The sequence below is a fragment of the Stegodyphus dumicola genome, chromosome 5, assembly GCF_044657685.1.
Source record: "Stegodyphus dumicola isolate Sdum_Otavi_A_Nest chromosome 5, ASM4465768v1".
Classification (NCBI taxonomy): domain Eukaryota; kingdom Metazoa; phylum Arthropoda; class Arachnida; order Araneae; family Eresidae; genus Stegodyphus; species Stegodyphus dumicola.
The window spans coordinates 223,412,324-223,437,275 of NC_140772.1; the positions used below are offsets into that span (position 1 = coordinate 223,412,324).

The 24,952-nt window shown below is 31.3% G+C and overlaps 2 protein-coding genes across 5 annotated transcripts in view; one reads left to right on the top strand and one right to left on the bottom strand.

The window, feature by feature from the left end:
* The first annotated feature begins 717 nt into the window (after nucleotides 1–717).
* LOC118197822 (uncharacterized) lies at nucleotides 718–18,075 on the top strand. Its single transcript, XM_085817718.1, has 2 exons — nucleotides 718–1,004; nucleotides 2,245–18,075. The coding sequence occupies exon 2, from the start codon at nucleotides 6,867–6,869 to the stop codon at nucleotides 7,794–7,796; it is 930 nt and encodes a 309-aa protein (XP_085673844.1). The 5' UTR covers nucleotides 718–1,004; nucleotides 2,245–6,866; the 3' UTR covers nucleotides 7,797–18,075.
* The window catches only part of LOC118197823 (cubilin-like), a 129,951-nt gene continuing 122,702 nt past the window's right edge, over nucleotides 17,704–24,952 (bottom strand). For all 4 annotated transcript variants that reach the window (XM_085817715.1, XM_085817714.1, XM_085817716.1 and 1 more), the window contains 3 exons: nucleotides 22,967–23,127; nucleotides 18,916–19,059; nucleotides 17,704–18,783 (listed from right to left, as the gene is read on the bottom strand). In XM_085817715.1, coding sequence (XP_085673841.1) covers nucleotides 18,644–18,783; nucleotides 18,916–19,059; nucleotides 22,967–23,127 — 445 coding nt within the window. In that variant the 3' untranslated portion in view covers nucleotides 17,704–18,643. The remainder of the gene's footprint in view (nucleotides 18,784–18,915; nucleotides 19,060–22,966; nucleotides 23,128–24,952) is intronic.

The following is a 24,952-nucleotide window of genomic DNA, read 5'->3' on the forward strand; positions in this document are numbered from 1 at the left end:
TGACCCAAAAGTAATGGAGAGGAAAAAAAAAATTATTTATGATTAAAAAAAAGGGCCTATAGAAAGAAAAGGAAAGGAAGTAAGAAAATTTTGTTAAAAAAAAAAAAAAAAAAAAAAACCGCGATTGTGTTTATGAGTGTAGTCAAAGTTGTTATCATTTACATTAAATAGAGTCTTCCAGGTGTGTGTAATGAGTGTGTTTTGTTAAGCTGAATAGATGTAAAGATGAGGGAAAATTAATAATAAAATAGTAAATATTGGGGGTCCAGTCACATAACAGTATAAGTCAAGTTTAGAAGCTAACTTTTGCTATAACAGGGAAACTAAAATTTTTTAATTTAAATTTTTATTTTTTAACATGGAAACCAATATTAGCCTCTACCTTGAGACACAGTAACAGAAGACACATAAGATCAAGATACATATAATATCATGCAAAGTTATACATTAACTAAGTAACATCATCTATTGCGGTTTCCAACATATTTATATACTCACAAAACACCATCAAATAAAATCATAAACCCAAAACAAGGCGAGAACATATCAGCAAAAATAAATAAGTAAATAAATTACGGAGTTTTCTTTTTTATTTTAATATTAATTAATTTTTTTAAAAAAATAAGCATTTTATTTATTTATTAAGTTAATGGTCATAATTTATTATATGTGTACTATTTTATCAATTTGAGGCACACTGTATTAATATATGCTTTTAATTTAAATAGATAGGAAATATAGATTAAAGGAGCAAAAACTACAACTGTATACATATCATTGAGGCGCGAGATCATGTTTTTCCCAAGGAGGTTAGAATAGAAGGAGGGAAGGTTCAACTCAAACGGTGAAACTTGGCGGCCATCTTCCTGTTATCACCGTGACTTGTGCAAGGAAGTCTGTCATTGCAACATTTTTTTCTTTTCTTTTTGAAGCATGTCAGCTTGTATTGCATATGGATGCACAAATAGATTCTCGAAAAAAATTCCGGGCATTATTTTTCACACGTAAGTATTAATTTTCTTTTTTTATGTAATACGACAACTATGTCAAAAAATATCACAATGTCATGTGGTTTTCTTTCCAGATGTGAAAAAAAGGACTTAAAATAGGTTATTTAATATAACTATAATCAAAATATATTAAATACATTTTAATGTTTCTGTTTATAGCTGGTATCTTCGTTCCTTAGATACAATGCTATATGGTAGGATTTAAATTGTATAATTTGAACGTTTTAGTTAATTCGTTTTATAACTTTCATGAAAAGTAAGAAATCAATTGTTACTATTTTTATTAATTGTAAAGGTGTTAAATAAAGCAATGCTTTTCTTTATATATTAATTATTATTCATTTTTTTAAGTTAAGATAAACTGTTCTGTTGTTAAAAATTTTTTGCGTAAACTTACAAATTTCTGGGCAGTATAGTGATAAAATTAAGTAAAATATTTACACAATTGAATATGTGGAAAGATGTATCCAAAAACTTAAATAAATAACCAAACCAAAACCAAAAATATGTGTATTTCTGTAATTCAACTTAATTAAAGGCAATTTCTTTGAGATTAATAAATATGAAATGCGCATAAACTGAAATAAATGAATTCACATAAATCTGTTTTATTTCATTAAGATTTATTTTCTAACCTAAGCAAATCCGTGAAATATGCAGAAACATCATTTTTTAAAGGCTTTAATGTTATGCGCATGGATTAAGAAATAGTTAGATTTCGAACTATTTCTTAATAATTTTCTGTACGTAGTAAATTATGGATATCATCTTTATTACTTTAAAACAAAAATTTAACAATAGCGAGGGATTTCATTATAAATTTAACATATTTTTACTGGAAAATAAATGCACGGAACAGCTTAGAAACACGTACATGTCACTGCCGTAATGCAATGTTTTGAAGTCACAAACATGGACGCCACTTGTTCGGCGGAGTTTCATTCCCCGATAGTGGAGGAAACTGCGAACCCTCCCTCCTTCTATTCTAACCTCCTTGGTTTTTCCCTCTCGAGAAATTCTTCAAAGGGGCCCCAATGGGTAGTGCTAACACTACTGATAAGGGCTACCGATAAGCATAGCGTCCCTACGAGATGGTAACCAAAAAAGAACCACATGATTTAAAGCAATTACTAAGTATTTAATGCCAGAACATAACAAAATGAGCATAATAATAATAATGATCATAATAAATAAATGAATTTAAAGGTACTTTAGTGACAAATATTTGATTTAGCTTAGAGAAAAGAAGTTCTACTTATCTGAACGCTCCGTCTTAGTGCTGCAAAAGATTACAAGAAAGACAAGACCCCCAGGTACAGGAGAACTCACGGCCTTGAGAAGGAGACAATGCAGAGGATATTCGCGAAAATTTTCTTAAATAAATGAAGATTTTCCGGAAAACACCTTTGAAAATTCAGGAGCTCTTCCAAGATCCTGCCTCCATCGTACGTGATCACAGCGCCCCAATTCTGTATATTACTATATCTATGATAAAAATTAAATTTACATTACAGTCATAAATAGCTTTATCTTTCGGGCGTAAAGACTCGGCATTATGGAGAAATTTTGTGGTTGGTTGTAGTGCTGTAGAAGTAACGAGAAATTGTGTACCCGTATGTATTCGTTTACTCGGTGAACCAGTACTCGTTACTATCGTATCGTTACTCGTTACTTTCGGTAAAATCGATCGGTATCCGTATCCTGAGCCTATTTTATCGGTCTACGGCCCTAAAAAGGGCCTTGAAACGTCGCATCGCATTGAATCACGTGAGCTATTCTACCCCGCGGGAACTGGGTAGTGCTGCGATAGGGAGTTTTGCGTCGCATTTTTGGGTAGAAATAATTCACTTTATTTTGGCTATTATTTTTTGGTGCACTGGATATGATTCATTATTAAATTTTCTATTGCTGTCAGGGCTTAGTTTCTAAAGTCAGAAGCGCCTACGGAAGGCCGTCAGGAAAATAGGAAAAAATAAAATAAAAAATAAAGAAAGAAAGGAAATAAATATTACATTAATTAGTAATTAAAATAACAAAAAAAATTATTAAAAAACTTAATAATTAAAATAATAAAAAATAGTGATTAAAATAATGAATAATTAAAGTAACATAATAATTAGCAACTGAAATATAAAATACTTATATGTAAAACTTAATAAAAATGTAAAAACTAATAAAAATTAAAATAATTTTTAAGTTTATGATGACTAATTAAATAATAAAGTAAAATACCAGATCTTGTCTTATTGACTTAGTATCGTTTCTTCCTTTCTCATTTCATCGCCAGCTCGAGAAAGTGTTATTTATTTCGCTGCCTTCCCCCCCCAATTCCCTCTTTCCCGTTTCATCCGCTGTTTGAAAAATAGGTGTTTGCTTTACGATAAGGCGAACGTCTGTTTACTTCAATTAAAATGGTTTAGAAGAGATGACTGTTTCTACTTCGACTTAGCTTTTGATTTTTTAATAATATTTAATATTTTATGCAGACAAATTATGTTAAGCAGAATAATGAATTTCAGACGTGTTCAAAAGGTGTGTATCTGAATATATTAACATTTTTGTTGTATAGTATCCATTTTTTTAATTTCACACATTTCTAAAGCAACAGAAGTACGGTATCACTATTTTGGCACACACATCAAAAACATGTATAATTAAGATTAATGTTACATTCCTTATTAAAAGTAATGGGTCCTCATTAAATGCAACCATTCATGCTTTTAGAGGATTTTACATGTGGTGGTCTTAAAAAGATGATGTTCACTACCAATGTTTGTTTATGTTCCCAAAAATAGAGATCTCTTAAAAGGTGACCTCTTAGAGGTGTCGTAAATAGATTATTTGCTATCATTATTTTCCAATAGATAATGGAATTAATGTAATTTAATGTCAATAACTCGAGGAAGCAAGTTTAAATACGGTGCAACAAAAATACAGAAGTATTTTAAATGACGAAAATATTCATATTTTGTCAATGTCAAATTTAAAAAAGAATTAATTTTGGACAAATTATTAAATCTAACTTTTAATGTCGTTTTCTGGTTTCTATATTTATATCTGGTAAAGTTTTATACTTGTTATGAAAAAATCAAAATACAAGAAGTTTGAGTCCCGTAGGACAAAGATTGACCGGGAAATTTAGTTTCAAAATTTGCAGTGTTTGATGCCATTTGTAAGTTGCCTTCGGGTATCGCTTAATTAAGTTAGAATAATTCGAGGAAATACGTTTAAATGAAGTGCAGCAAAAATAAGCATAATTTAAAAAGTTATGCGGTATCCATATCAAATTTCACTTTTCATAATGACAATAAAACTTTCCCAAATACAAATAAAGAAACTGGGTTGGTGTATTTAATTATGGCAAAGCACACTAGGGCTATCTGTCTAAAGGAGGGATGCTTTCGTGGAGGACTTTCTAAGAGAAATGGCTGATATACACTTTACACATGGGGAAAACCACGAAAACACCCATGCAGCCAGCCCGTTCGCGGGATTCGAACCTCAGACCGAACTACCAGTGTTCAACGACGTTACCGCTGGGCCGCTGGTGGGCTAAAGAAACTGGGAGACGGCATTAAAGATTAGATTTCGTTATTTGTCGGTTATTCGTTACTTCGTTTGCTGCTTCTCCCCATTCCTTTCATCAGAACCGCTAATGACGAAAGGGTGAATTTCTAGTAAAGCATGTATATTAATGCTCATTATACATTTGTCACATTTTTGCTTTCTTTCAAAACAGCGATAATGTGGTTCTAAACAGCGATAATATTGTTTTATAAATTAATAAAATGGGCCGTATGTTATAAAAACCTAATTATATTCAGATACACACCTTTTGCACATGTTTGAAATCCATTATTCTAATCAGAATGTCTACAGAAAATATTGAATCAATATTAGAAATCAAAAGCTAAGTGAGAATGAAGTAGTAAGAGTCATATCGTCTAACCTGTTTTAATTGAAGAAAACAGGTGCTTGCTTTATCGTAAAGTGAACACCTATTTTGCAAACAGCGAAGAGCCCACCAGCGCTCGAGCGGTAAAGTCGCTGAAGACTAATAGTTCGTTCCGGTGTTCAATTCCCGGCTAACGGCTGGCTGCACGGGCGTTTTCGTGGCTTTCCCCATGTGTAACTTGCATATGAGCCAGTTTCCTTTAAAAAGTCCTCCACGAAGGCATCCCTTCCCTTAGGCAATAGCCCTAGTGTGCATTGCCGTAACCAAATAATCCGAAACGGAAAAAAACGGAATTGGTGGAGGAAGGCAGCGACGAAACGTCGTTTTAGAAGAATAGGCTACATAACCAAATTTCTATCTATACTCTGGTAAAATAATAAAATTCAAGTAACTTACTTAGTGATAAATAAATAAAATAAAAACCAAGGCTTTTATTTTCGCCTTACTTGGCTTTTATTTTATATTTATATATATGTGTGTGTACTTTACATTTAATTATAAGGATATATTATATATATGTACTTTACATTTAATTATAATTTCTTTAAAATATACATATTTACGTTTTGTAGTATTACCGATTGCAATAAAAAGGGAGGTGCACATCTAGATGTTATAACGGGCCCATATACAAAATTTCAACGTTCTAGAACTAATCTTTTTTGAGTTATGCGAAATGCATATATACGTACTTACACATCACGAAAAAATCTCTTTCAAGTATCAACTTAATCATTAGTTTAGTCATAAGTATCAGCTTAATGTCATAATCATTAGTCATAAGTATCAGCTTAGAGTAAATGGGATTACATTTAACAATCCGTTTCTGGAAAAAAAAAATGTGTTTGTACGTACAGACGTCATCCAAAAAAATAATTCACATGGATTCTGTAATCGTAAAAAATGGATATTTCCGTTGAAATATGATACCCAAAAATTTTTCTCGATTACAATACTTACTTCCTTTTTATTTCGTACAAGGAAGTAAAGAACTTATATTAACCTACATATTCTTATTTAAACAATACCTAAGTGCAGTATATAAATATTTCAAATCAATAAAATCTCCCTATGGCACGCTCAAGAAAAAAATCAATAATCATCTAAATTTTCAAATTACAAACATAATATGCACTATAAATCTAAATGTGAAAAGTAAATACAAAATAACGCTTCACGCTATCAAAATTGATCATTTTCTTAAATATCAACAACTAAACAATATTTCAACTAAAACACATAATGTAAACAAGAGTTTGGCCGATGAGTTAACCAAAAAAAATTCGGAATTATCATCGAAAAATGTGGCACACGGGTATTGTTAGCAAATGTATCATTCGTATTCCAACAGCAACCGCATCATTCGTATTCGCATAGAAACTGCATCATTCGTATTCGCATAGAAACCGCATCATACGTATTCGAATAGCAACCGCATCATTCGTACTCGAGTAAACCGCATCATACGACAGATGCGAGTAACGAACAGATGCGAGTAACGAAATGAATTTGTGAGTTCCGAATCGGTACTTCGAGTCAACCGATGTACCCGTTACTCAGTAACGAATACATGCGATTTGCTCCAGCTCTGCTAATTAAAGACATGCTTATTTAGTATAGAAACACCTGTGAATTTTTGTTTTATCTTTTGTTGTAGGTATGTGAATTGAACTTGTAGAAATGAATGTGTATTTGTTAATTTGTAATATTCTGTTCTGAAGATAGTGGATGTCGAATCAATTGAAATAATAATGAATTTATTTTTGAAGACAATTTCACTTTTATTATCTTGAGCAAAATTCTGGTTTTGAATGTATTTGTACTTGTGGCTTCGTAATTAAGAGCGATTTTTAATATTTTGATCAGTCTTATTATTAAGATAATTTGTTAGTTTAAATAAAATGCCATTTCTTAGTCGTATCAGATGTTTATTTCTGGTTGTTGTTTTTACCTGTATTTTATTATTTTATTATGTCTTTAATGGTTCTAAGATACATGTTTATCTGAAAAATTTTTCATCAGGAGATATTGTAGATTTTACTTATGCAGATAATGTTACAGGCTTTAATTATCCTATTGTACCAAATATTGTCCATTTTGTACATTTTGATAGTAGAGATTTAACCTTCATTCAAGTGGTTAGTATAAAAGCTGTCTTCTTTAACCATAGACCTGAAAAAATATTGATACACTGTAACTGTTTCTCACTTAAAGGAAAGTACTGGGATATGGTAAAAAATATTTCAATTATTAATATTTTGTACATTGATAAACCAACACATATTTTTGAGAAACCGTTGAGTTCTGTGTTTCACTCATCAGATATAGCAAGGTTAAAAATATTAATGGAATATGGAGGAATATTTTTAGATACAGATACATATGTTGTTAAGTCCTTAGATTATTTTCGTAAATTTGAAATGGCTATTGGGTGGCCTCCTGGTCAAAATCTTGGCACCCAGTTATTAATTGCCCATAAAAATGCTAGATTTTTGAGATTATGGTATAATTCTTATCATTATTATCGAAGGGAACGTTGGTATTATAATGCTGGAGAGTTACCTACTACATTTATTTTAGAGAAAATGCCTTATTTAGTTCATAGAGTGTTATATGATTTTGGAGTTCAGAACCTTGTTCAACTGCTATATGGGACTAGGAGTGATGAATGGAAGAATTACCATGGCATTCATTTACTGGTGAGACATAAGAATTATCTACTCCCTGGTGACTCTGTTTTGGAATTTAATGAAGAAAACATAAAATATTATAACAAAACATTTGGAGATATGGCTCGATTAGTACTGTACGGATCATATGAAATTTTGTAACTGTGTAATCAGTGCTTTTATTTATGAATGTGCAAGATCTGATTGTGTTTTGTACTTTTTTTTTTTTTTTTTTTTTTTTTTGTTTAAGTATAAACTAAGCAGTTAATATAACCATCATGATTTGGTTTTATTCCTATTTACTGTTCATATTGTAGGGTTTTTTTTTTTTTTGTTTAAGTATAAACTAAGCAGTTAATATAACCATCATGATTTGGTTTTATTCCTATTTACTGTTCATATTGTAGGGTTTTTTTTTTTTTTTTTTTTTTTAACTGTGTTAGCACTGAACGAGTTATTAGAGTTCTGTAAATATGCATTGAGTAGTAATCTGCATTATATACAATCTTTCATAATGTATCATGTCATGCAAATTTTGTTAAATTCTGTTATCCACATAAAATTTTGGTGCACAGCATTAAGTGATAGATTGCTATTAATTTCACATTAAGATATGAAGATGTTATCTGTTTGTTTGTTAAATATTTAAATTTTATTTTAAATATTAAGTGTTTTATGTTTGTATAAACCATAAAAGTATATTTTGTATAAAAATACACTGTTTTTATAAAACACATTTATATGAATGAATGCAAGATGTTCAGACTCTCCTTTTGCATAACTAAATAGAATTAGTTATCAAGTCAGTTATATTGCTTATTATTATTATTTATGATTTTTCACATTGTAGGTTAGCCCATTTAGTTAATTAGATAATCAACTGTATAATTTCAGTACTGAATATATTATTTGGAAGATGCCTTAGTTTACTGATAAAGCATGTGAGCTTAGTGAATTAATTATGTATGTTACATAAACCATTTTTCATACAGATATGTAATTTTAATCTAGATATGTGGTCAATTTTCATACAGATTTTGTTTTTCCATACTGGAATAATCTATAATTCCAGCTATGTTTAAATTGTCTTTTGAGGAAATATATTTACGAGGAGTTAAGTTTGTTTATTGCATAATGGTAGAAACATTATTGTCTTATATACACAAGATAAAAGAAAAGTAGATTAAAATATGCTGAATAATAGCTGATGATGTCATAATATTTGGGAGTTGTTTTTACCCATAACAATTCATATTCTGGATTATGAAACATTAAATCATCAATTAAAAGTAAACTGCCAAATCCTGAAACTAAATTAAGTGCACAGTCATTAATCCTCTTTACCCCATTTATTTATTTTTATTGAATGTAATTTTCTAATTATTTCCTATTGAAATGCAAGAGTAATATAAATGAAAATATTATTCTTTGTACATTCATTAATCTCATTTTCTTATTGACTTTGTTGTTGTTAAGTTGTTGTTAAAATACAAGAGAAATATAAATAAGAACATTGTTCTTTATGTTTTGAAATGTGTTCGTGATTTAAATGCTGCACGAGTGTGAAGCACTGACAAATTTTTCTAGTAGATTTCAGCGCTATTGGCAAGCAAGGAGTTTAATGGCCTAATGGCCAATGTAACTGGCATTTGACAAATAAAAATGCTGATTTAATTTACTTAACTAAATGAACTAATTTTCCAAATCAAATTGCTTAAAAATACAGGTAAGTTGGTACTGTTAATTACAGTATGGGTTATTTCTCTTTCCTGTCTTTTTTTTAAACTGTTGTTGGATTAACCTATTATAGTCAGATACTTTAAAATAGGCACTTCAAGGCTGTTGCCAATCACCCTATTTGTGATTGTAATTCATGTCATCATTGTCACACAACATTTATTTCCTCCTCCTTTCATCTGAGGCTGTAGTTCAAGTTAACCTTCAGTTGCACTCTTTTCAGTGAAACAAGCTAAAATAAAGTGGGAAAAAAATTAGTGAAACTTTTTGTTCCTTCACCTGTTGTTCATGGAAGTAAGAAAGGAAGGAGGGGCCAACCCCACACTACGAATGTAGGACTGGACCGAGGCTTTGGTCTCCAGATGGGGTGTTTTTTGTTTACATTCAAAAGCTTCCTTGACAGCACTTTATTTTACTTATTTTGACACATGACAGTTCTACAAAAAAAAAAAAAAAAAAAAAAAAAAAAAAGGAGAAACTTCTGCATAAAGGAAACATTCATTGTGTGATGGATAATAGCAGTTTGTATAGTTTATTGACATTTACACAAAAATCACATCTTGGTTATTTTTCAATAACTAACAACAGCGATTTTGAATATGAATTTGTTTTATAAAATTCTAAGCTGTTGAACTACATAAATATAGAATTTTAGGAAAAATGTTATACAGTCGAAATTCGTTAATCCGGACTCGTCGGGACTTCGGCGATTCGGGATTATAGATCATCAGTTTAAATCTGGTAAGATGGCATGCAGAAATTATAAAATTAAAAATATGAAATCGTAATTTATGAAATAAAGAACAATTATGATCTAAAGGGTATCAAAATTTACAAAAAGAAAAAACTTAATATTTATTCGTTTACTTTATTAAACATTTCTTTCAATGGAAGTTGTTCAAGTTGCTACGTTTCATGTGATAATACTTTCTCTTTAATTCTATTAAACAGACATAATTTCTTTTTTAGTTACAAAGTTCTGCTGTTCAAGTCCTATAATTGCTGTGCCAAGAATACCGAATAATTTGTCAATTGAAATTTTTTTGTTTTCAATAACCTCTGCGTCACTTTCTTCACTATCGGAAGCGAATTATAATGACGAGGAACTTGATTTAAATCATATCAAAGACGGAGTACATCGAGATGAAATATTACATTTGGTAAGGAATTATAAGCCAAATAAAATAAAAACATCTGCCCTGAAGATAAGGATAGTGCTGACAGATCAACTTCCAATTCATTGCGTGCCGTGTCGTTTCCCCCCCCCCCCGCAGAGCAGCGTGAAATTGATAAACATATTTCAGAATTAGATAATCAAAGGATATGCCTTTATCCATTTTTTTGCAGCAATTCCACTTTCTGTTTAATGGACTTCGAAACATACTTTCGCTTTGTAGATCCTTTACATGTTAGTAAATATATATCGGAAATTCTATTTGACATAATCGAAAGTTCAAGCTTACTTTTATAAAATTGCTCTAACAGTCTGCAAAAAATAATAAACCGGATCCAATTCGAAGATTAAGGAACAATGCAATCTGCAACATTAACTGAATTAGATAATTTTAGCTTAGCTTAAACCGTCTGTTATACATTAAACGCGCATACGCACACGCATATTCGCAGCCGTAAAGGTCTTACGCACACGCGTAAACGCCTATGCGCATGTGTCAACCAGACGCATGCGCAGAAAGTTTGCAGCTTTGAGGTCCGGATTATGGGTGTTTGAATTAACGACTTTTGACTGTACTTAAAGAATGAAAAATACCTTTCGGTACATTTAAAATTATATATGTCTTTCAATACCCTTGATAGAGTATTCGCTACTTTTATTTTATGTTCCCAATGCTAAAACGTTTTAAATAAAATAAATTTTTTATCATCCACATATTGTTGTAACATGTACTTTTTAAAAATTTTTAGAGGAGAGCCTTTATAGTTGCTCATTTTATTTTTATATAACTGAAAAATAATCACAAAATGTATTTTATGTGTGTAACCTGAAATGTATTTTAAGTCAAAAGTTTGAAACTTGAAGGCTAAATGTAAATATAAAATTAAGCATGTTTAAACTAGGCACATAGGTCAGGTTAAGTTTTTATTAAATAGACTAAGGCATACAAGGGCTATCTGCCTAAAGGGAGAGATGCCATCCTAGAGGAATTTCGAAGAAAAACTGACCTTTGAGTGGGTATTAAAAATAATGCATGTAATCTTCATTCAAATTATATTTATACACATTTCTGTAAAAATTTCGGGTATCTCCAAAACTATAATAAATTACTTTACTCGAAAAATATAATGAATGCACAGAAATTAAAGATTTGCGCATGCCGAAAATGAAAAGTATGAAATATGTATGGGGGTATGAACTATGCATATGCTTGCAAAAAACATGCATCTGCCTCTAACAAAATATGTATATATTTATTAAATTATTTATAAATATACTTGAAATGAAGGATTTATTCATTTGTAATCTCCTGTGAAAGTTACTGTGAAGAAATCTAATTAAATGCACGTAAATTTATAGATTATAAATATTATCTGAATTGTAAACATAAATTGAATTCCTGTTGACAAATATGTTTATAAACTATTTAAGCAAGAATTGTTTGTACTGGAAAGAATCCGTTAAAAGGTACTGTAAAGCAAATTCTATGAGATGTGTAAGTAATAAAGAAGAGTTTCAGAATATGTATTGTTGAATTTAAGGGTTAAAAAAATCTAATAAATATAATTAAAAGATTTATTCCCTCACATTTTATAATAACTTGGTTACAAGTTTTAAATAATATTTAAAAAATGTCGTTTTCAGAAATATTCAGGGAAAGTTAACTACATGGAAATGAGCCCCAAATATTTAACGTATTTCACTATTAAAATAAAAGGCGCTCTAATTTTGAAATGGACCAAATAGAGCATTAATTATAAATTGACTTAGATTTTTCGATTTAAAAGATGCCTCAGAAGCTAAAAAATCATGTCATATTTTAAAGTATTTTAGGAAGAAACTCTAGAAAAAAGAAATAATGCATAATTTTAATAGTAATAATACAATAAATTTTGATCTTAATTTTATTGTAATCTTTAACCGAATAAAATCGAATTACCTTAAAAAAATTTTCTAATATAATTAACAAAAACTTGTGAAAATATTTCATTCAAATTAAACCCTTCTGAGCAAACAGTTCTGTGAAAAGTATAGCATTTAATTCCTTTCAGAATGAAATGTTTAAAAATGTATTCTTTTCACATACTTAAGACTCTGAAATATTGTAGGAAAAGAAAATATTATATTTACGATGTAATTACAAAACATTTACATCCAATGGTGTCGAAACCCATTGAACTTAATGGTAAGATCATTGAATGTTTTGGTCACCACAAAGGGATTGGCAGTGCTGGGAAAAATTGGTTTGGGCCTCTCCTCTTACTATGATTACCTCCATGCAGTTGTTCCTGTGATTAGGAATGAAATTGGGTGGCAAAGAATAACCTTGTCATACCTACTTTAAAGTAGCAGATTCTAGGTGTCTGCAATGCATAAATATATTGTAACGAATTTGGTTGAAATATTTTTTGCATACTGATCATTTTCCGAGAAATGATTTCGTCTGGTCATTTATGATATCAAGTGGTTTGATTAACATGATTTGTGGTTATACCAAATTTACCCTTGATAACATACTTCTCTCAATAGCTATATCGCCTTTTTTTTAAAATTAATTTTATTATGGTGAGGTATATTTTCATAGTTAGCATGAAAATTAATGTAGAAAAAAATGAAGTTTAAGAATGCATAGAAGAATAAAAAAAAAAGATTGTTATGTACTGCTGTGGTTCAATATAAAATGTTTTTTCTGGAAATCCTACCAATCTTTTATATTCAATGTAAAATTTAATAATGCATTTAGATGTTTTATCACTTGCTTCAGAAGAATTACCTTAAAATACAGTGGTGGCCAAAATTGTGGACACTTTTGGAAATTTTTATGTTTTTGAACTTTGTATGCTTATAGAAAACGTTGCGTTTCACAAAATGCAAACTTGTATATATCATTTTAAAGATAATTTATTACTGAATTCAATACAAAACACAAAATTCAATTATTTGCAATACAAAAAAAGTTAAATGATAATAGTTATTGATATATATTAGATAGTGATGATTGCAGTGATCAGTACTTAGTAGGGTACCCTTTATTTTTTACTACAGCTTCACATCGACGTTTCACTGAGCTGACAAGAGTTTTAAGCTCTTCTTTCATTATTACATGATGCCAGGAAACAATTATAGCCTCAATTAGTTCCCTTTTATTTGATGGGCGCCTCACTCGGACAAGAGTTTTCAAACGGTGCAACAAATTTTCGATAGGATTGAGGTCAGGACTGTTTCCTGGCCATGACAACAATTTAATGCTCTTTTTTTTTGCCGCGATGTCCCCCCTTACCCTGCAGAGCAGCGTGAAATTGATAAACAGATTTCAGAATGGTTAGAGAAACAAAGGATATGCCTCTATCCATTTTTTGCAGCAATTCCACTTATTGTTTGATGGACATCGAAACATGCTTTCACTTTGTAGATCCTTTGGTAGCTCCAGAATCGGAAATTCTTTTTGACATAATCGAAAGTTCAAGCTTACTTTTATAAAATTGCTCTAACAGTCTGCAAAAAATAATAAGCCGGATCCAATTAGAAGATTAAGGAACAACGCAATCTGCAACATTAACTGAAATAGGTAATTAGATAATTTTAGCTTACCTTATACCGTCCGTTATACATTGAACGTGCACGTGTAAACCTATTATGCGCATGTGTAATGCGTTTATGCATGCGCAGAAAGTTTGTAGCTTTGAGGTCCGGATTATACATTCCGTATTATAGACGTCCGGATTAAAGACTTTTGACTGTAGTACCATTGTTACTATAATGGTTTGAAGAATAATAAATCGTAAAAATTTAAATTATAAATCGCAATAATGGTCTACAGTGCCTTGGGGATCACTGGTGACCTCCACTACAAATAATGCACAATTATATAACTCACATTATCTTCTGCAGATAATATTTCAACATATTATACATCACATAATAAAAATTTCAAGTTGGCGTCATGGGCAAACCACGTCAAATTCGCACGGCAGTCAATGTGTTAAAAACTGTCATAGCAGACTTTCGACAGGAGGAGGAGTAATACCAATTTTTGCGCATTGAAGGATTTTAATTTGAATTCCATGGGCAAGTAGCAGTACGTAAGTCAACGACCACTGTGAGGAACGCTTTCTGTCACCTATAACAGTGGATTGTGGATTGTCAGTACACAGAAGAATATCATACTGTGGGATTAATCATACTATATGTCAAGAATATAACTGGTGTGTGGACATTCTTTTTGCTTAGAGAATACTTTTTACCAAAATACCGCTTTAATTGGGCAAGGGGTGAATTCTTGTGTTGGTCTGATTTTCATGCTTTGATCTTGGTCCACTAGTTTCTATGCCTCAAAAGCTACGAAATGGCATTGCAAAATTTTGTTTTCTGTTTACTTTGTGACAGCAGACTGGAAATGAGCCATTTCTCTTTCAACACAACACATTCATTCACAAACCAAAAGTTATGATCGAGTTATTTGAAGATATGAATATAACTGGTTGGCAAAAAATTCATGATCTTAATCCAATTGAACATCTCTCAGATGAACAGGAACATCAACCCAAGATAACATGGAGCTGTTCTGCCTTGCTGCAAAACAACTGGCACAAAATATTTGCATTTAATAAGTGTTTCAAGAGTACAGATTGTAATATCAGAGAATGTTAGAGCTGTATTATTATAACATTATTTGAACTTCAGATAAACATATTCTTAATGTTCTCTAGATATTATTAGCAGTAGAATGTATTTCAGCTAATGGAGACTGTCAACAAAAGTTTCACATTTGAGAGGATTTTAGAAATTATCACATACTTATCTAAAATTCTTTGTACTAGTGAAAGTAAATTTTAAATGGAGATATGGAATGGTATATAAAAAGTTTCCCTAAAGCTTTGTTATTGCAAAAGACAATACATTCTTATTCACATTATAAAAAAAATATCGGATACATTAAAAGTTGGCAGAAATTTCACGTGTAAATGAATAAGAAAGCAACTTTTCTATATGGAATTTTACATCTGTAACGCCAAGAAGGTTAAATCTATGTTGAACACCTTATGGTTTGTGTGTTCAGCACTTTTACCTCTTGGCTGCTGTTGACCTTGTATTTCTTAATTTTTGTAAAGTCATTCATTTTGCTAATTGCAAATGGTGTAAAACATATTACTGCATCTCATCCATGCTGTATATTCAATCCATAGCTAGTGTAATTTTTTTTATCATGTAAAGAGATTTAGATTTCATGAAATAGCATTGTTTCCTATACTTTAAAAAGATCACATTTGCAGATGATCGATTCAACTTTTCATTTTAAATTATTGTGTAATGACAGCCAAAGTATATATATATATATATATATATAATCTTTTTTAATCTCTGAATTAATTATTTTTTTCATTTACTTAAATGAATTGATCAGCTTGGTGACTTTATTGAATTAATATTGCCAAACAGCTCTATATTGTCAAAATCTGTTAATTGGAACAATTTTTTTCTTTAAATGGAATACTAACAGCTGTTTTTTTCCCCTTTTTTAAAACTGTTATATGTTTCTAAATGAACAGATTTGTTTTTTTAGGAAATTTGAAAAAGTCAGCCTTTTCTCATTGCTGTTATGAAAGTAAAACTGACTTGTATTAGCTCTATTCTTCAGTTGTGACTTAAATCAATGGTACCAAACTTAAATTGCATGTAGACTGAACGCACAATGTAAGAATAGCTAATGATAAAGAAAATGAAAATCACAGTTGCATTTTGAACTGACTCAGAACTAGAGAAAAAATACTTTGAAATAATTATTATATCTTATAACATGGTTTAATAATATGAATTTTGTTGACATTCTTTACAATGAATGCTAATCCAATTGAAATTTAAACTATTTTCAATATAATATTCTTAAGTACATATATCTTCATATGAACTGCTTCAAGCAGTATTTAATAAACACATTAAAACATCTTGAATAACAAAGGTAAGTGTTGGTATTCACTAATACAGAATACTTGAATGCTACCTGCTGGCCTTTTCTGCAACATAATGTTTCATTTCTGTGTATTTCTTACGATTAAAAAAATGTTCTTAAAATGTTTCTTGTAAAAGTGTATGCAGACCAGTTTTTAATATTGGGCAGTCCATAAATCCGTGCGCATTTTTTGGTAAATTTTTAAATATATATATTAAAAAAAAAAAAAAAAAAGATTTAACATTTTAATCAATTATATTTTTTCCTCCATGATCTACAATGTCTCGCCATCTTACAGGCAGCTTTTTTATGCCATTGCTGTAGAAAGACTCTGGTTTTGATGGGGTAGGGGGGGAAACCTTGAAAGTTCATTGTGTACATCCTGTTTAAATTTTTTTTTTCCCAGTAAAAAATTTTGTAATGCACGAAATAAGTCAAAATCACTTGGGTCAATATCTGGGGAGTAAGCAGGATATGGAAAAAGCTCCCAATTAAATTCACTAATTTTTTGCAGCGTTGTTCGGTCTAGCGTTATCATAATGAAACAACACTTTCTTGATATTCACCAATTGTGGGCGTTTTTTGATCAATTCCGAGTTTAGATGTTCACTATAAACTTCTGAATGAATCGTTTGATTTGGTTCTAACAGTTCAAAATGTCCTGAACGGGGTTCATCATCAAATGCTGCTTTTTCCAACTTAAAATTTTTAAAACCATTTCTGGGCAGTCCTTACAATAATAGTGTGTTCACCATGTACACTATTAATTTTTATCGCTGTAAACCTGGCAGATTTACCACACAAAAATGAAAAATGTAGCACAGCACGTTTGTACTGATTATCTATATTCATCTTCTACAGGTACTAAAACACGTTCGATATTTACGAAAGTTGGTGATGAACTGAATAATATGTTAGTCAAATGATGACAAGTTTCAACAGGTTCAAAATTGTATTGTTTTAATAAATCCGCCATAGTGAATTCCATGCATACTCTTAATGCACACAAACTTATGGACTGACCCAATAAAAGACTTAAATTAAAATGTAATTTTCCAGCTTAATTGTCTGAAAATATTTATCATTTCTTCTGAAACATTAACTCTATAGATTATAATCAGTAGCCTTTTTTTTCCCCCTGGGGTTAAATATTTTGAGCTAAAGCTGAATTTTTATGTCATAAAATTAAGTTTAATAAATTAAAAGAATAACATTTTCAAATTTTTTATTTCAGTAATATGTACATAGATTAAATCTAGTCTTCAGCAAAATCGAAATGCTTGAGGACAAAGAAAATTTTATTTAACACATGATACAACAGAATTTCAGCAACAATAACTAAACAAAATTTTCATTCTGTAAAAATTGTTAGATCTTGAAATTTGTAACACCTTCCTATCATATTAATACAAATTTCCTAGAAGTATTGATTGCACTAGTTTATGTGTATTTTTATACAAATATCAAAGCTAATCATTTTCCATTAAATCAAATTATTTGTGTATAAAACAAAATTTACATAAATTTCACTTATTTACAATTCCAACATAATAAAATTCCAAGATAAAAAAAAAAAAAAACTATCTAGCAGTTAAGGCACTTTAATTTTTTTAAATTTCAAATCTCATTTTTCAGTCATAATTGCTTGAGGGGATTGTTAAAAGGAAATTTAAAATATCAGAAACTCCAGCATAATAGCCTAATAAATACACTGCATTGTGATTTAAATATCTGATATACAATGATTTTAATACTATAATTTTATATTAAAGAATAAAGAGAACAAATAGCAAATTATGATAAATACAACATAGCTAACATTCACAAAAATAATAATTAAAAACTAGTTATTTGATAAGGTTTATGCACCTTTGATGATTTGAAATCTTATTTAAACAGTATTACTAAAGATCTTATTTGCATTATTAAAAGAAAAATAAAATAGGAATATCTGGTAAAACTACATAAATGCACTAAATATGCAGTCTTTATCCAATTCACAATTTAAACAATAAACACATATGACAAATGCAGTTTGCAAAGAATTTACGGAATGCAAACAATTAAAAAAATAGTTCCAAGAACATAATTTTTAAATATCTTATCACCTCGATAAATATCCAAAAAACATAAATGCAAAACTATACTCTATTCTATGACAGAAATATCACCAAATCTTCTGTACTGCCCATTTTTGTATTTCTGATATAAAAAGGGCACAACAATGACAAGGATACCTCCAAGTATGAGCATAGCAAATGCAGTCACCCAAAAAGACACTGCATTATCTAAAGAATAAGAATACATAATTTTTACCCTTTCTATTGAAAAAGCTGAATTGTAAGAAATAAATGACAATATTTTTTTAATAGAGGGAAAATTCATTAGAATATCACATTTAGAGAAATAAGAATACTTACAACCAGTCTCTTTTAACTCTGGTGGTATGGGTACAGATCCACAGTTTGTTTCATCTGAATAATCTCCGCAGTCGTTAACACCATTGCATCGCCAATCAGGATGCATACATACTTTATTGTTACACTGCATTGCAGAATTACAACCTGAAAGGCATAATTCCAAATATCAGAATTTTATGACTTTATTTTCAATAAATTTAATAAAGATTCAAATTTTATGAACTTAGCTGACAGATATTTGGATAGGAAAGCATTAATTGTTATTTTTTCATGAAATATGCACATGTTCAGTAGTATGAACATTTAATGTTACTTTTTCACATATGTCCGAGTTCACAAAATACAGGGGTTGGACAAAAATATGGAAACACCTTTAAAAAAACATGTTTCTTTGCTTAATATGGTGTAGGAAACCCGTTGGCATCCAAAACAGCTTGCAGTCTTTTCGGAATGGATAAATACAGTTCCTGTATGTTTGCCAAGGGAATATTATACCATTCTTATTGCAAAACAGTGGCAAGTTCAGATAACGATGTTGGCGGTGGATAACGAGAACACACTTTCCGTCCCAATGTAGACCACAAAGGTTCGATAATATTCAGGTCTGGTGACTGTGGTGGCCAGGGGAGATGGGACAACTCATCCTCGTGCTCAGAAAACCAGTCCTAGACAATGTGAGCTGTGTGAACAGGGGGGCTTTGTCGTCTTGGAAGACACCGTTACCATCAGAGAACAAAGTTTATACCATGGGATGAACTTGATCGGCCAAAATGTTCACATAAGTCTTGGCAGTCATGTGCCCTGACACAGTTATCATGGGGCTAGCAGAGAACCACGATATGGCTGCCCAAACCATAACAGAACCCCCGCCATGTTTCACTCTTGGCAACAAGCAGTCTGTATTATAGGCTTGAGATGGCGTTCTCCTGACGTACACTCGGCCAGAAGTGGGAAACAATGTGAAAGAAGACTCGTCAGACCATATTACTCGCTTCCACTGCTCTATAGTCCAGGCTTTATGACTTAAACACCACCTTTTTACGGGCATTAGCATCACTGATGAGTGGCTTCTCAGTTGCAGCACGGCCAGCAATTCACTGTTTATGAAGCTCCCTTCTAATTGTTTTGGTACTCACAGGGTTCGGTAACACAACATTCATTTCAGCAGTAACTTTTGCAGCTGTGGTCTTCTTATTTTTCGTCACAATTGCCCTTAATGATCGTCTGTCACGATCACTCAGGACACACTTTCGTCCGCGCTGTGATTTAGCAGATGATGTTTTTCCGCTTTTCAAATATGCGGAATAAATCTTCGATACAGTACCTCTTGAAACACTAAACACCTCGGCTACCTTGCTTACGGAAGCACCTACCATACGTGCTCCAACAATTTGCCCACGTTCGAAGTCTGTTAACTCTGACATAATGCAATGACAACCTCACATAACAGTACTCCGACAACAACTGAACTGTTTAGCACATTTACGAAGTTGTATAGGTGGTGTCAGTAGTCAAAAACGCCAGCGCCACCTACATATTTCATTAAAATCAATCTTTCTTTTCAAACATGCATTTCACAAGGTGTTTCCAGATTTTTGTCCATCCACTGTACCATACTTTTAATTATGTCTATCAACAGATAACATGCTCGTTTCATTTATTCATATATCTTTAAATTCACAACATGCAATACTTTTATAACCTATAATAATGAATAACATAATGCTCGATGGTACCAGACAAAACATAACTCATTTAAGCAAGTGTCAGCTGACAAGAAACATGTACTGAGATAACCTGGAAACCCACAAGATGGATGAATGAATGAGCTTTTCTCAGTTTTTTTTTTTAAATTCTCCATGTTATATACATGCCTTATTTGCTTTCTGATATCTTAATTTCTTAATGTCAAGCCTTTACCATTAAAAGACAAAATCTCAGTCACCTCTACCATTACACACTTAACTGACAACCTTGAGTGCAAGAAAGTTAAAATATAAAAAATGCATTGAGAGAAAATTAAAAAAAAAAGTGCAGCATGCATACATCAGGATTCGTACATATTTCTGCATATAGAAATTAAGTACTTTTAAGGACCATCAATTAAAAAATTAAGTACTTTTAAGGACCATCAATTAAAAAATTAAGCACCTATCAGCAAATGGGGAATTGAATAAATTTCAGATCTGTTGCAACCACTGTAGCTTGTCTAGACAGAGAGACCTGCTGATCCAAACAGACCTGAATGCCTGTTGTTGGCATAGTTGGTAACTGATGGAAGTTTTACCTTGTCTGTGTGATGCAACTTCACATAGAGTTGATAGAATAGCAATCCGGTTAATATACTTAATTCCGAATAGAATAATTTTATTTATAATAATCCAGTACTGAAACTCGATTAATATGCACAGGTAGGAAATGATAAATATTAATTAGTTTAATCTAAGATATACTTAATTTGGTATTTTGATAATACTATAGAAAAAGCAATGGAATAATAAAACATCTAAGAACAGAGAATGGTATTATGAAATAAGTTTTATTGAAATATTAAATGCTTTCATTACAACTCCTCAAAAATAAATGTTTTGTAAATTTACAAGAAAAACAAATGGGAGTGCTACACTCCTGCTTCAGAAAATAAGCAACAAAGGCAAACAGAATAAAACACAAACTATTCAACGGATATGTGTGAAAATTGATCCAAAGGTTGGTGTGGCATTACTACACTGTATAGCAATCAATAAAGCAAAGACATACAACAACATGTATTATGACCATCATATTATAAAGACCAAATGGGTCAGAAAAATGTACAATGGAAACATCACACTAATAATGGGTATGATATCCTCTAGCTGAAATGCATGTTTGACAATGGTGACACAAAGTGGCAACAGTGTCGTCGATCACTTGTGGTAATAGTGCCCATTCCTGTAAAAATGCATGTCAGAGCTCATGGAGGGTGCTTAGCAGCACACTGCAACCTACTATCCATCGTCCCTCATATGCTCTATGGGATTCAGGTCTGGTGATTTTGCATTTGAAATATTAATTAATTTGGCCATGGCAGATGTGGAATGGTTTCACTCTGCACCACTCGAGCTCTATGCAGGTAGGTGTTATCGTCTGTAAATATTGCATTGGTACTCACTGCGCAGAGATAAAAGGACACACATAATTTTGTTGTGATATTGGACAGCTGTGACAGAACAATCAAAAACCATGTGGTGCAGCTATTCACTGTTACTACAAGCCATACAATTAAGCCACCTCTCTAATGGTCTGTTTTGATGATTTTTGCACCTAATAGCATGTCCCTGGCTTTTGCCACATCATTGCCCTTCAGAAATCATTCTGAATGTTAAATTGAGCCTCATTCATAAAAAGTACATAGCCCCCCTGCTCTGGTATCCAACTGCGATGTTTACGAGCCCAATTCAACCTCGCTCTGACATGTAATGGGGACAAAATGCAATCGAAGCAACATAGTTTGGCAGGATATGGAACATCCTGCTGCAACAGAGAGATGCGACACCAGCTGTTGGCCATTGGGGTAATCATCCGATGTCCAGACCCACATCTTTTACAGGGGTTTTGATGCCTTTAGTAAAAATTCCACAGCCTACTGATGATACTACAATGCACGTTTAGCTCTCTTGCAACAGTGGATTGTATTGCCCCAGCTTGCAACATCCCGCCAGCCCTCCAGTACATTTCATCGGACAAACAGTGTCATTGGCTCATGCTTTCCGCTTTGGCTATCTCACATTACATGGAACTATAGCTGCTTGTGAAATGACACATAGATCAGGCATGCTCCTTTCTAAGCTGCTGTGTCGGTGGGATTGCAATTTATGCTAATTTTGGTCACCTATTTGCATTTGACGATGCAATTTTTACCTCATACGTACATTGCATATTTTAATTCCCCTTCTTACATTCATACTTTTTTTAAATGTCTGTTGCTTATTTTTTGAGCACAGGTGTATAAGGCATTTTAGAAAATTATTATTAAAAAAAAAAATAATTCTAAATTTGGAAAACTTACTTATCATATTATACTTGATAACTAACAGTGAAGATTCTTGACTAACATTGATGCGTTTGTACATGAAAATCAGAGTATTAGATCGACTCCAGATTTCAGAATTAGTATTATTTACAATCCGAGAATCCCTCACAGACGCACCATCAAAAACACTTAGTTCACTAAAATGAGCAAAGTAAAAAATACAGAAATCATTAAGGAGAACAGAAGGAAAAAAAGAGACATACACTGTATCTGATTAATTGAAAAGATGCACATATTTATACAATATTTTCAGTTACAGATAAACTATATATGAACGTAATTACTCAAGATAAAATTGTGAATAGCATAAATAAATTAGGATGCAAACATTTTTGCACTTGCATCATATTTGCTGTTATATTTATGTATGTCTGGCTGTCTAATGAGATTATATATCACTACAGAAAACATTTAATGAAAGTGTTGCATTCAAAAGTGAACAAAGAAAGGAAGAAAGATATTCAACTGAAAGAAAACAGATCACAATTTTAGTAGCTATACAGTTTACATACTATTGCTGGAAGGAGCTAACATCATTCAAATTTTGCCAAAGGAATATACAGTGAATTGCCAGTTGGCAATGGATGGATGAAATGAAAATACCCAGATAAAGAATGAATTCCTTGCCTTTCTGAATTCTCCTTGGAATGGATAAATGCAAGTTTTAGATGATATATAACATGATGCTTTATTATTCTTCCTGAAAAACTTATTCAAATTATTGTAAAGATTTTAGAAGTGGAATACTGAATTCAAACTTCTCTCTCCAGAATTATTCGTACGGTCTTTATAATATTGAAGTCTCGCAATACAGGAAACATGAATAGAAAATCACAAATGGATATGAGATACCAAAATAGAACTTTATCCTCTTAACAAATAGTATCTCATGTCCACTTACAACTCATAAAATATGATGGAATAGCTTGCTAAAAATGCTTATATAATGCTTGGCAGCAACATGACCTTGCAAGGTCATTCTGCAGACTGCCAAGAATACCACGACTGTTTCCATGTTCACTGTTTTGTAAAAGACAATCCTTATCAAAAGCTTAGTTAGTGTTCTAAACATATAAAATTGGCCACAAATTAATTGGAAATAATATGCAGGTTAATTCCCCAGAGTGCAAACAGTTTTAACTAAATAATAATTTAAGTTTTATAAATGTGTATCATTCTCTCTTCCTTGGATCATTCAATTCATTCACTAGTGGTTTGGTAGTTACAACTCCAAAATAAATTCTGCTAGTGTTCTCTTCTCACTGTTTCTGTAATGACAGGATCTGAGGCATGTAATCAATTTGCAGTTATTGTCCTGTTGAGTCACACCCTCATAATATCTTTCCTTTCTCTGCTGTTCAACCACACTAGCATTTACTGGATGCAGTCTTTCTAAAAGCATAAAATGATTTCATAATCTAGGCTATAGTTATAATATACTAAACAAATCTTAACACAAAAATACTCACAATGTGGGTTCTAAGAATATTCTTGCAGGCTATGCTAAACAATGTCTAAAAAGCAATTACAATTTTCAAGTGATTTGATCACACAAGAAATACACACAACTACAACATCATTTTTTTTTTCCCAGCAGAAAACATTTTTCATTTTATGCATTCCTTTAATCAGATGTTTTCTATACTTTTACATAATCCTAATGATGGATTTTTGTGATCTACTGAACTTATTTCCAGCATTCAAGCTGAAAAGTCTTTAGTATCCAGATTAGCATCTTAGTGCTGGTTGATCTTCATGGTAGCAAATAAGACAGAAGCACCAAAATTTGTGACAAACTTGTAACCTTGCATTAATAATCTGCATTCATTCATTAGAATACTACAATTTTTGAAAGATTCTCACTTTTAACTTTAACATGGTCTTCTGCTTATAAAAACTGAGTTTATTAATTACTTAGCACTTCAGTATTTTATTAAATAATTTGGGTCATTCCTACATAAT

What these genes read in the sequence shown, in the direction of transcription:
- LOC118197822 (XM_085817718.1), top strand. Translation starts at nt 6,867, where the DNA reads ATGCCATTTCTTAGTCGTATCAGATGTTTATTTCTGGTTGTTGTTTTT.